Source organism: Onychomys torridus, chromosome 12, assembly GCF_903995425.1.
Source record: "Onychomys torridus chromosome 12, mOncTor1.1, whole genome shotgun sequence".
Taxonomy (NCBI): domain Eukaryota; kingdom Metazoa; phylum Chordata; class Mammalia; order Rodentia; family Cricetidae; genus Onychomys; species Onychomys torridus.
Genome location: NC_050454.1, coordinates 17,097,325 through 17,110,758, shown reverse-complemented (window position 1 = coordinate 17,110,758; position 13,434 = coordinate 17,097,325). Strand labels below are relative to the sequence as shown.

The following is a 13,434-nucleotide window of genomic DNA, read 5'->3' as shown; positions in this document are numbered from 1 at the left end:
CTTTGCTTCCTCTTCTGAAAACAGAAACTAAGACCGTGGCTGCCAACAGGTGGAATTTAAAGTCCATGACATTTTGAAGGTCTGGTGGAATTCTATACTAAATCTATCTGGCCTTGAACTTTTGCTTAGTTGGGAGATTTTCAAACCTGCCTCTCTTTCAATAGGGGTTATGGATCTAATTAAATTATTTTCTTCATGTTGACTTAACTTCAACAGATCATATATATCAAGAAATTCTCCCATATCTTTTAGGTCTTCCAGTTTGGCCAGATATAGCTTTTTAAAGTATGTCCTTTTGTTTTTCTGATTTTCCCCAGTGTCTGTTATAGCATCTCCCTTTTCTTCTCTCATTTTATTAATTTGGATCATCTTTCTCTTTCTTTTAATTGATCTGACTAAAGGATTGTCAATCCTGTGAAGTTTTTCAAAGAACCATCTCTTGGATTCACTAACATTTTTCATTCTATTTCATTAATTTTGGCCCTGAGACTGATTATTTCTTCCCATCTACACTTTTAGATGTTCTTTCTATTTTTCTAAAGCTTTCAAGTGTGTCATTAAGTTATTAATATGAGATCTCTCCAGTTTGAATTTGTTTGCTTGTTTATAATATTTATAATAAGTATTTAATTCTATGAGATTTCCTCTTAGAACTGTCTTTTTACTGTCCTATAGATTTGTTTATTGTGTTTCCATCTTTATTAAATTCTAGAAAGTTTTTAATTTCCTTCTTGATTTCTGCCTGGACCCAATTTCCATTCAATAATGAATTGTTTAGCTTTCATGAGTTTTTGTACTTTCTACTCTCTTTATTGTTGTTGAGGTCCAGCTTTACTTAGTGCATCATAGTAACATAAGATTCAGGACATAATTTTAAGTTTTCTATATAGTTGAAACTTGCTTTGTATCCTAATAGGTAGCCAATTTTGGAGAAAGTTCCCTAAGCTGCTGAGAAGAAAGTGATTTCTTTGGTATTTGAGTTAAATGTTCCATAGATGCCTGTTAAGTCAATTTAATTTATGATATTATTTAACTTCAGAGTTTCTCTATATAGTTTTTGTCTGGATGACCTGTCTGTTGGTGATGGTGGGGTATTGAAGTTACCCACTATCAGTGTGTTAGTATCAATATGGGATTTTAAATAGTGTTTTTATAAAATTAGGTGCCTTGTGTTTGGTGTATAAAATTTTAAGCAAAGACCTACTACACTCAAGTTTGCTTTCTGACTTCTATATACTTACACTATGGCACACTTGCACCCACATTCACATGTGAATGTACACATATACACACAAACAACCATTCTTCATACACAAAAAAATTAAAAGAAAGTGGTAGAAAGAAGTGAAATTACATTAATTTCACTTTTCATAAGTTTAATGATGATGAAAATCAATTATTTCAACTAATCTTCTAAGATTTCCCTCCCTCCCAGAGAATAAGATCGCTACTGTTGGCAGTAGACATAATTCTTTTGTGTTTTTTATTCAACTATGAAAATGGTTGGTGGATATTAAGCCAATTCATTATTTGTTCCTCATTTTGGATTGGCATCCAAGTAATGTTTTAGGCAGGACATTTCTAGATACATTTTTTTTAAGTTAATGTAAAAAAATCAACCAGTATGTCCAGGAGTACAAGATACCCTTTGATTGGCTGGTGTTAGAGTTTAGTGACACTGAAAACTAAGTTCCAGGCTCAGTTTCTTTGTCAGATGTGAGTTCTCTCTTTTGTGTAAACTGTATGCATACCTGTCCACACTCAATAGCTCCAACAGCATGCAGATGTAAACTTAAAATGATTCTTGCTACTTTGGAAGTGAATCATCTGGTTCAGAGAATAGTTCCATTGTTGGAACTATTGACCATCAGCTTTACAGTTATCTCCAGAAGAGGCATTCCAAAGCAGAGCTCCAAGCACAGCATATGAGCCATGGGAAAATTCCACAAGATTGACAAGGGTACCACACTTAAGACATAAGGTAGGCAAGAATAGCTGCTTCTTTTTCCTATCATGACAATCAAAGGAGCCACAGTCTAAGCCATGATACCTCAGAGTTCAAGCCCTACATCCAAGCTCTTCAAAGAATGTAAATCTAACTGGAGCTCTATGACACAACACAAGAATTTCTACTGCTCACACCTCTGTTCTATATGATAGTAGGAAAGCCAGCTGCAAAGACATAGATATATACTGTGCAGATACCATTTGAAATTTATTTTGTTTGAATGTGACTGATTAAAGTGCTCAATTTTAAAAGCAGCCATCTATTTAAATTCTTTAATTTATTTACTTCCTTTTATTGTTTTTTTCTCTTCTAGATTAACACTTCATTGTACGCAGTTTATTATAGAAAATAGTTGTAGTTAAGAATACAATATTCAGTTATCTCCTCTAACTCTTGTTATTGATTACAGATCTGTTAGATTGTTTATATCATTTTATTCTAATTTTGGTTGGTCATATGTATCTAAAAATTTATCTAGCTTATCATAATATGGAGTTTCCAAATATTCCCTAATAATCCTGTGTGGAATCTGTTGTAATGTCTCAATTTGTATTTCAATTTCATTATCTGGGTCTTCTAACCTTTAGGTAGTATGGCTAATGGTTTGTCAATCTTACTTAGCATTTTGAAGAACAAACTCCTTATGTCATTGAAATTCAGTCTTGATCTTCATTCTTTCTTTCCATCTACTATTTTGGGTTTGGCCTTTCTTGGTTATCATTAAGAAGTACATCATTAAGTTATTTATTTGTGATGCAACTAGGCTTTTTTTTTTTTTTTTTTTTTTTTTTTTTTTTTTTTTTTGCCGGAGCTGAGGATTGAACCCAGGGCCTTGTGCTTGCCAGCCAAGCGCTCTACCACTGAGCTAAATCACCAACCCTGGCTTTTATTTTTTAATGCAAGCTTTTACCATTATAAAATACCACGTTGATTGTATTCCACAAGTTTTGTTATATTGTGCTTTTATTTTCATTCAATTCCAGAAATTTTTTCTTTCTTTCATGATTGCTTTGATGATCAGGTCACCTTTTGATAGTAGCTCAATTCCTCACAACTTTGTATATATTCTATAGCTTATCTTACTCTTAACTTCTAGTTTAAGGTTATTTGTCAGATAGGAAACAAGAAATTATTTCAGCTTTATTGCATGTACTAAGACTTGCATTGTGAACTACAATATAATCTATTTAAGAAAAAACTGCCATGGGCCACTGACAAGAATGCATAGTCTGCAAGATGTGGATGGAATCTTCTGCAAATGCATGCTAAGTCCATTTTCACTAAATGTTATTGGTCTCTTATTTTTCTTTATTAATTTGTTTCAGTTTGGATAACCTGTGCATTGGTTGCAAGTGTGGTATTACAGCTATCCAGTATTACTGTATGAAGGTCAACCAGCATACCCAGTAGTACTTACTTTGATGAAATTGAGTGTTCAGGGCATATATATTCGTAATTATAATATGTAGCGACTTTCTGTATCTCTTCTAATTAGTTTTTATTTGGAGCCATTTTTTTAGAAATTGAAATTGCTGCATTTGCTAGCTTTCTGTTTCCATTATCTTGGTTTCTTTTTCCATTCTTTTACTCTAAGTCTTTGTTTCCTTTGCAATGAGATGTATTTCTTGCAGTCAACACAGAAGAGGGTCTTGTTTTTAATCTAGTCCCTCCCTCCCTCTCTCCCTCCCTCCCTTTCTCCCTCCCTCCCTCCTTCCTTCCTTCCTTCCTTCCTTCCTTTCTTCCTTCCTTCCTTTCTAAAGGAAAAAGAGATAGTTTATTCTAGAGCCATTTTGACTAACCATAGCCTCGGAACACAGATCTAGGTTACCCTAAATTCCATGTTCAAACATGGAAGCAATTTCATGGGGTATTTATAGTTTTACAGAACAGAGAAAGTTGTAAATCAAAGCAAGTTTGAAGTATATTTGTGGGTACATCAGAGAGGCAGATACATTGAGGTGAGATGTACTTTTCTAAAGGCTCAATATGCTGGTGGCATTCTTAGTTTTTGGTTTGGTAGAAGCTAATTGCCTGCTAAGTCAGTAGATTCTAAAAGGCTTTTATTTATTGTTACAAGATGTTAGTTCAGACAGAGGTAGGAGTGGGGGGCAAGAAGAGCCAGAATTTAGCCTCTGGACTTGAAGCATTCCAATCTCTCCATGGTACTGAAATTCTAATCAGTCAATCAGTCCCTATAGACAAAGATTCTTTCAGGAATTTTCATTCACAACCAAATCCAGCTCCTTTTCAGAAATTATTATTCACAGTTCTTCCTGTTGGCCAAGTACCACATTTTATGCATGTGGGGGTCACATATTATTTATTAGATATTAGGGTCCCTTATAACTAGGAAATTCATTCCTATGATCTCATGTAGATGAAGCTGAGAAGTGAGCAGGACAGCAGTCTTCAGGAAAGAAGACTAGCTGGAAAAGGCCATTAAGAAACAGCTGGGCTGGAGAGATGGGTCAACGGTTAAGAGCACTGGCTGCTTTTTCAGAGGTCCTGAGTTCAATTCCCAGCAACCACATGGTGGCTCTCACAACCATCTGTAATGAGATCTGGTGCCCTCTTCTGGCCTGCAGGCAGACATGCAGACAGAACACTGTATACATAATAAATAAATAAATATTTCTTTAAAAAAAGAAAGAAACACCTACTAGCCTTGGTTTTAATGAAGTTATAAATAAAATATAATGCCTTTTCATTGATCATATATTTTTGTTTTGACTAGTTGCTTTAAAATAATACCTGAAAGACTTAAATTTTCTCATTGTCTTTAGGAATATATACATATATTCTCATTATTCAATATAATTTAGATAAAAAAAAATTCTGGTCCTTTAATTAAACTTTAACTCCATTTACTCTAGTTTGAAATACTCAAAGATTTGGGTTAATTCCTATTTCCAAATTATACTAAGGCATCAACGTCTAATAACATCTTACTTTAAGTACTGGTGTTTCTTGATTTAATTAGTATCTAAAATGTTCTGTAGTGCAATTAGAAGAAATTTTAAAAATAATTAAGCAATATTTTATTAATAAAAGAGAGCACTACAGTAACTTCTTTAAAAGTTCCCTTTCTAACCAAAATTTAAATATGACAAAGACAATTGATCAAATGCAAATAACTATAAATACAAGGGGAATTGTGTAGTCAATCTCATAAATTTTAGTCATCTTAGATGTCTGTTTTATCTATACTCTTTACTTCGTTTGGCCAAGCTATGTTGTTGATTATTCAACTTTAGGTATAGTAATCTGTGTCACAAGTAAGGTTACCTCAAGTACAGAGGCCATAGAAAATAATTCAGACCCAAATCTCTGTGTTTTCTTCAAATTCACTGTGTCCCTTTAAAACAGCCATTTTTAATTCTCTAAGTGTTCCCATTCTAGTTTGTATCAGGTCTGTTTCTAGGACCCTATTCACTGAGATCATGGATTTCCAAAACCTCTTGATATTTTTTGTCTAAGCATTGAAGGATTAGTTATTCCAGACATTTTCTTATGGCTTTGTTTCTTCCTGTTTTTCAGGAAATTCTAGGCAGGCTGCTTATTTTCTCTATGCCTGTCGTCATGGGCCTTATTTCATGACAGGATGGCACCTGGGCTTAAATGTGGCAGGAGTCTGGTCTTGGTCTGCTGTCACTACCTCAGTTTCATGGCCAACCCAAACACCAAGGTTTGTCCCCAAATACACCTTGGTGTAATGTCAGAATATAAGAGAATCACCTCACCTAAGAAGAGCGATCTAGCCCAACAAATGTTTCCATAGTCATGATAGGCCCAAAGACTTCTCTATGCAATGAATGTCTAAGGTCAGGCACTCCAGATTCTTCCTGGCTATGCTCAGTTGCCAGACATGGATCAACACCAGGTTTCTGTGCCATAGCATGCCCACAGCATTTTCTCAGTTGAAGTTTCCTCTTCCTAGATGACCAGGGCTTGTGTCCGGTTAACAGAAAACTAACCAACATATCACCCATTGCTGAGGTAGATTTGTGGGCAAAGATCACTGCAAATAATCACAGGTGCTGCTGGCTGGAATGAAAAGCAGACATACAATGGCTGCTTATTTTCCTCTAGCCCTGGAGTCATTTCAGAAATTCCAATTTGCAGACAGTACTAAGGAACAAAACTGTTAGAATCAGCTAACAATTCTGTTTTATTGGTATAGCACCAATTTAATGGCAGTCTTAACCCTATTATTACCTTGCCCTACACACCAGTGAATGGAGTCTTCTACCATACAATACTGCCCGAGGTTGAAATAATGATGTGAAAAGAATCCATTAGCTATCTATCCTGATGCTAAATGAGTCAGAACAGAGTATCATCATAAGAACCTGTACAGTCTCAGGGGTCCACCAAGACCATGCCCTGCCTGGCAGTGATAGAGAGTGAAATACAAGTCTTTCCTAGTGGAGTATAGGTGTTTGCCCAATACCAAGGCAGTTAGAGCTGTGTTTATGAGCACCTGCCAATAGCTGAGTTCTCTCAGTTTAGGGATGGGGAGCACAGCCCCAAAGACAACTTACACTGATGTTAACCTGGATTACACCTGAGTCTCATATCTGTTTAGTCTGCAGTCTCAGGAGAAAGGTGGGTGTGTCCTTGGTTCATTCTAAGGCTGGAAATGACAGAGTAAAATTGCAGTTTGTCCCATTAGTCTTTGCCTTATGGTTGTCTAGAAGCTTGGTTTGTGAACTCTAATGTGCCTACAGGTCTTTTATTCCTACCGGATACTGAATTGCATACCAAGCATGGCACTCAGTTGTAAACAAAGCCCTGTGCTACTTTTGTCTCTATGGATGGTGACCTGCTTACCAGTCTGTGTTGCAAATTGGGGGAAGGTGGTAGAGGAAGATAGGCACGTTTTCTATTACAGTATTAGTTGTTCAGTCTACAAGTTTTGTCTGGTTCTGTGGTTGAGCAATATTTTGCTCAGTATTGGATTTCTCCATTTCAGACCTGGGACTAGGATTCAAATCTAAGGCCTCAGCTTAATTTTGTCTCCTACCCTACAGGAGATAGCTTCTTTGTCTAGTCTGCACAGCTTAGAGGTGGGAGGCAAGGAGAGCAATGCGAGAATCAGCCATTTTCCCTTTTCACTCTTTTACGCTGCTGGTTCAATTTACTACATTTTTTACTTTTCACTAGTTTCCTTAAAATTTACAATCTACCTTCACAACTAATCCAAATTCTCTTTTAGCTAGCACCATACTGCTTTACAGGTGCTATGTCATATAATAGCTATTCCTTATATCATTGGCATTCACTTCACTCACCCATATGCTATTCTGAACATTTTATAAAAGTTAATATGGATATAGAATTCTTTTAAAATAAAAATAAAAATATCTTTCTAAAAATTTTTGCTGTGTCCTGGAAAAAGTCTGAAGCGTCTTTAAATACTGGAATTTTTTTTTCCCCGAGACAGGGTTTCTCTGTAGCTTTGGAACCTGTCCTGGAACTCACTTTGCAGACCAGGCTGGCCTCAAACTCACAGAGATCCACCTGCCTCTGCCTCCCAAATGCTGGGATTATAGGCGTGTGTCACCACTGCCTGGCTAAAATTTTTAAAGACTAGCATGTAATAGTGTCTAGAACCTACAAAGAAAAGAAAATATAAATCAATAGAAATTACAGGTAGGCTAGAATTAGTGAACTTCTATTTAAATATACTGCAGAGGGAGATAAAGGTCCTGAGATGTCAAAAAGAAACATAAAATTATGAAAAGATCTAAGTCAAACTTTTAGAGATAAAAAATATTTTCTTTGAGATGATAAATGCACTACATGGCCTTACTAAAAAGAATTGACACTCATAAGGACAACATTAATGAACTCAAAAATTTACTATTGAGAATGAAACTCTGTACCACCTAATGATTATGCTGTAAGGATTCTAGAAAGAGAGAAAAGAATGAGGGGGCCTAAATAATGTTTGAATAAATATTGCTGAACAATTTCCTAATTTGATAAACAATGAAAATCCATAGTTTCAAGAGGCATAATGAACCCCAAGCGTGAGAAATATAGAGAAAATTGTATAAAGTGTATCATAATTGAAATTCTTAAGAACCAATTAGCCAGAGGTGTGGGAAACGACATTTTAATATGTCAAATATCAAAACCAGGAATAAAGCAGATTTTTCCACAGAAAATGAAAGCTGGGAGGCAGTAGAAAAGTATGTTCAAATTACTGAAGGGAAAACATTCATCCAACCTAAAATTTTATAACCAATAGAAATATTGTTCAAAATGAAAGTGAAATAAATGCTTAGTTGAGTATAGAAAAGCTAAAGTCATGTATGGTGGCAACAATTGGAAAGGAAAGCAAAAATACCACAAGCTTGAGGGCAGCCTGAGCAACACACACACACACACACACACACACACACACACACACACGCACATACACACCGCTGAAAGAATCCAACACTCAAAAACCCAGATGTCAGAACAAGGAAAACAATACCAAGAGAATCTCAACATATCCATAAAATGAAGAAGACTAAAAATGGTAATTCTGGTAAGTTCAAAATATTAACTTTTAAAGTCTCTTTAAAAGACAATTAATTAAGAACTGGGAAAATCCAAAATATTCATTAAAGGATAAATAATTAAACAAATAGTGGCATACCCATACAATGGAATATTCCTTGGAAATGAAAATAAATAACTGCTTGATACATACAACAAGAAAGAATCTTGACTAACCATGATGAGTGAAAGAAGCCAAGCAAAACCAGATAGAAACTGGTTCTGGGTTAGCCTATGTAGTGAACAATATGTCAGTGAATGACTTTGTCGATAGCTAGATTTGCTTTTCTTTTGATTTAGCACTGTTTTATTAACATAGATTTCCAAGTTGACTGTCTGAGCTAAGTCTAATTTTTTTCCTCTTTCATATCAACTCTTATATCTATGTAGACCATCTATCATGGATTAAAAAAGAGAAAATATGCTGGGCATGGTGGATAAGCCATAGGCCCTAAAGCAAGGTACTATGTCTGTGGAGAGAGCAGGGTTTTTCTGATGCTGTATGAGGATGGGGATATTGTTGTAAATTATATATCTAAAGCAGTTGCCATTTTCTTTCTTTCTTTGTTTTTGTTTTTGTTTGAGACAGGGTTTCTCTCTGTAGCCTTTGGAGCCTTTCCTGGATCTCACTCTATAGACCAGGCTGGCCTCGAACTCACAGAGATCCACCTGCCTCTGCCTCCCTAGTGCTGGGATTAAAGACGTGCGCCGCTGCCACCACCTCTGAGCTTGCAGTTGCCATTTTCTGAAACTCACTGAGTTGGTGGTGCCAACTGTTGCCCTTTTTGTTTCTCCTTTTTATGATGGAGAAGGAGGAACAGAACTCTGGACTTCCTCTTCAGTGTTCTGCTCTTTGTAAGATAACTTCTGCCTTTTAGCTGAGATTTCTGAATTTCTATTCAAGATGAAAAATGCTTTGATTCCAAGGTGACTAAATTTCAATGGACTTCATCAGCTTTTCAAGCACTACTACATAAATTTTCAAAAGTATCACTCCCAAATACTTAACTAACTCTGTAATCTGGTGTTTACGCATGTATATCAATTGAAAAATCAGTTTAGATTCTTGTCTGATGAGAAATCTTACTTTTATGTTCATTTTTCTCATTTATAATGTCATAATAATAAATTATCTTACAGGATATTTGAAAATTAAATGAGATAATACACACACATATACACACAATGTCCACCATTTAAATATTGATAAATGTTGACTCTCATTTAAAAAATTAATAGAAAAAATTCTAGTACACTAAAATGGTGAGAAATAATTCCTACCCTTAAGTAGCTGCAATGTGACCCAGGAAATATACAATTTTAGCTTTAAAACTGTGCAATACAGAAAGGCTATAATGGATCATCAGCTCCACATGTTCAACATTGCTTGTAGGCATTTCCATGTAGCTCTACCTCAAGGATAGCCAGAGCAGAATGCTCCATAATGCATTCTTTATATTGCAGAACTATGAATTATATTTCAAGTGCAATTTATTAACTTTAAGCAAAATAAGAAAATCTGCCCATGCTAAATAAGCCTCTTACCATTAAGGTCTACTCTAGCCCCAAGTTTTTAAAGTGATACCCTAACTTTCACAGACATTAGATGACCATTTTATACATAAATAATTTTATGCTCTGAAACGAGTAATAATTTTATTCTTTGTCCATTGCAGCCCTCTGTGTAGGACATGTATTCCAAAAAATTACAGAAACTTCATGAAATAGGTAATAATATTCTAGATTTACAGAAGAAATCACAGTATGAAGACATCAGAAGGGTAGAACTAATTAGTGTCAGAACTGGAATTTGCATGAAGGCATTCTGATTTCAAATCAGTGTCCTTAAGTCCTGTTCTCAAGTGCATACATAGTATGATGCTCTTGTTCTATATCTGAAACTCCAAGTACATGACAGACTTCGAAAACTTATGTAAATTGGATCTGTTCAAATAATGTGACAAAAATACAATATTAAAACTTATTTCATATTTCCGTTCAACAACAGAATAAACACGTAGTAGGGATATACATCACATTTCAAGCCATGATAATTAAATTATGAAAGTGTGTCCTATACATTATAAGTATTTTTGATTTTTTTATAACCTGAAATTGTAACTAAATATTAAAATAACAAGAAACTAGTCATATGCAAATGGGTTGGAAGAAGAGGAATTCTTGTTCCTCCATTTTTTAACCTATGCCTTTGGATTTCCTCATCTGAAGAGTTAATTATGATATTTATTCTGCCTTCTTCCTCTTGGTACAGACCATGTAAATGGACACTGCACAAGTCCAACCTCTCAGAGTTGCAGTTCTGGAAAACGTCTTTCCAGTGCTGACGTTTCAAAAGTAAATCGCTGGGGTCCTGGAAGACCACCATTTAGAAAGGCACAGTCAGCTGCTTGCATGGAGATTTCTTTACCAGTTACAACTGAAGGTAGGATACACATGTCAACTTTTGTGAGTACAGTTAAAAACTTGCTTTATCATGGTAACAGGTGCGGGAGAAAAGAAATGGCAGTTACATTTAAAAGATGATTTAAAAAAAACCAAAAAACTATATGACATTGAAAAACTGAGATCCTGTTGGGCTGTGGCCATAACTCCAATTCTATTCCCCACTCCACCTCCTTCCTTATCTCTAAACAAAGAAAAAAATTATTCCACTATAGCTAGGCTGTACAAGAGGAAATAATCTGTAACTGCAACCTTAATTCCCTCTACTGTCAAATGAATATAACCAAGTTTAAAAAGACACATTTTTAAATTTTAAAGTTTAGGATCTTAGCCGGGTCTGGTGGCTCAGGCCTGTAATCCCAGCTGCTGGGGAGGCTGAGGCAGGAGGATTGCAACTTGAAGACATGCCTGGGTTACAGTGGGGGCTCAAGGCCAGTCTGGATCATTTACCAAGACCCTGTCTCAAAGAATAAAGTATGAAAGGGTCTGGGGATATAATTCAGTGGCTGAGCACTTACCCAGTCTGCGTGAGGTCCAGCATATATCCCCAGTGCCACAAAAATAAATAAATAATAAATACATAAATAAATAGTTTATAATGTTTGTAAATTGTTAAAGGAAGGATTGTTTCCTTATTTATAAAGTAAGTATGAGGATAGAGAGTCAAATGAAAGAGGGAAAAGTCAAGAATGTTTAGAGAAGGAAAGGGAACAGAACCTTGTAAGTTTGCTTTTATTCTCTTGGTAATAAAGATTCTAGGAGAAGGGGCAAATAATAGAAAGATTTGGCTATAGTAACTCTATACTTTCCTTTAAATTTTCAAACAACAATTTATTATTCTCCAAAAATGTTTTTAATGAATTCACTACTCAGTTGTTGTTTAACACTGTGCCATACTAAATCTGGTCCAGTAGACATGGAAATAACTACATTATATTTCTAATAGGTATTTGTGAGTATCAGTGTTGAATGATAATAAATCATGGGTGAAGTTTTGGAGACGTAGATCAACTACAAACGTTGCAATAGGAGCAACATGTAAGAGTTCTAAATCACTGGAATGAATGCTGCAGATTTTTGAGTTGTACATATTTCTGCCTCTAGTTTGTGGTAGAAAACAGTTTAGTGACAATACTGTCTTTAAATTTGTATAGTATGCAGATGATAATCTAACTTCTGTCTTAACTCTAAATTTTGTAAGCTATTTTTTATGAATTTGGTAAGGATGTAAAATAGAAATATTGCATTCTGTTCCTTCTAACTATATTTTGAAGACCTCATATTTCATCTATGAAAATTTCAAGACACACTCAGATCTATCAAGGGGAAAAAGTGAGTGAAGACAGTAGAAAGAGACACTAGGAGCCTGTACTCGAGTAATTCCAGCCCGTGTGTTACTGTTTCACAGACAGATGAACTGATGCTTGGAGGTGCCCATGTGCAGGTGTTGAGAAAGCAAGAGCTCCCCAAACCGTGCTGCTGTTGTTTCTTTTCTAAGCAGGCTGAAGCCTTCTCAGGAAAGCCAGTATTAATGGAATGGCACAGTCTATTCTGTGCTTGGCAAAGTTAGACCTGGATTTGGATGGTAGGCAGGTAGCTCAAACAGGTTTATATAAATCACATTCATAGTTTTGTACTGAAGTTAAAACTCCAATTTTTATAGCTTTGGTTGCATAGGGTGTACAGTATGTTTGTCACAGAACGTTTATGATCCAGATTGGTCCTTTCATGTGGGTAACCATGATACTTCTGGTAAGTGTGAATTGCCAGGGAATCATTAGTATGTTTCTATGTTCAGAAGATGGGAAGGAAAAACAATCAAGTGATATCAGAAAATGTTGTGATCTTGACTATTTAGATTTAAGGTTTTATTTCCACCCTGATTAGAATTTTAACTGATCTTTCAGGAAATGTAGAAAATAAAAATGGTGTGCTAGAACTCAGGAGATGGAGTTTTGGTTTTAACTCTGCCTAAATTTATGATAGATAGCACATATAGACGTCAGATTCTCCTCCTTCAAAATGAGCTGGTACCCTGGATAAAATGTCCTTCATGCCAGTAAACAAAGAATGCAACTTTTCTTTCTCTCCTATTATGGTTTTCAGGTATGAAATTTGATTTGTTTTATAGATTTACAAATGCTTAATTTTGCTTTTTAAATGCTTGTAGAAGCCAGAGAAAATTCCTATAACCGCTCCAGGAGCTCTAGCATCTCCAGTATTGACAAAGACTCCAAAGAAGCCGTTACAGCTTTATACTTCATGGAATCCTTCTCACGGAAGAACGACTCTACTGTTTCCCCTTGTCTGTTTGTTGGAACGAGTCTGGGAATGGTGTTACTCATCTCCCTGAACCTACCATCATCAGACGAACAGAGGTTTACGGAGCCAGTGATGGTGTTGCCAAGCGGTAA

The 13,434-nt window shown here is 35.6% G+C and overlaps 1 protein-coding gene across 10 annotated transcripts in view; it reads left to right on the top strand.

Annotated features, from left to right (window-relative positions):
- Positions 1 to 13,434, top strand: part of Stxbp5l (syntaxin binding protein 5 like) — a 250,942-nt gene that overhangs the window by 215,244 nt on the left and 22,264 nt on the right. For 7 of the 10 annotated variants that reach the window (XM_036203309.1, XM_036203307.1, XM_036203308.1 and 4 more), the window contains 2 exons: positions 10,830 to 11,000; positions 13,191 to 13,430. In XM_036203309.1, coding sequence (XP_036059202.1) covers positions 10,830 to 11,000; positions 13,191 to 13,430 — 411 coding nt within the window. The remainder of the gene's footprint in view (positions 1 to 10,829; positions 11,001 to 13,190; positions 13,431 to 13,434) is intronic. The other 3 variants (XM_036203312.1, XM_036203311.1, XM_036203310.1) reach the window with 1 other exon arrangement.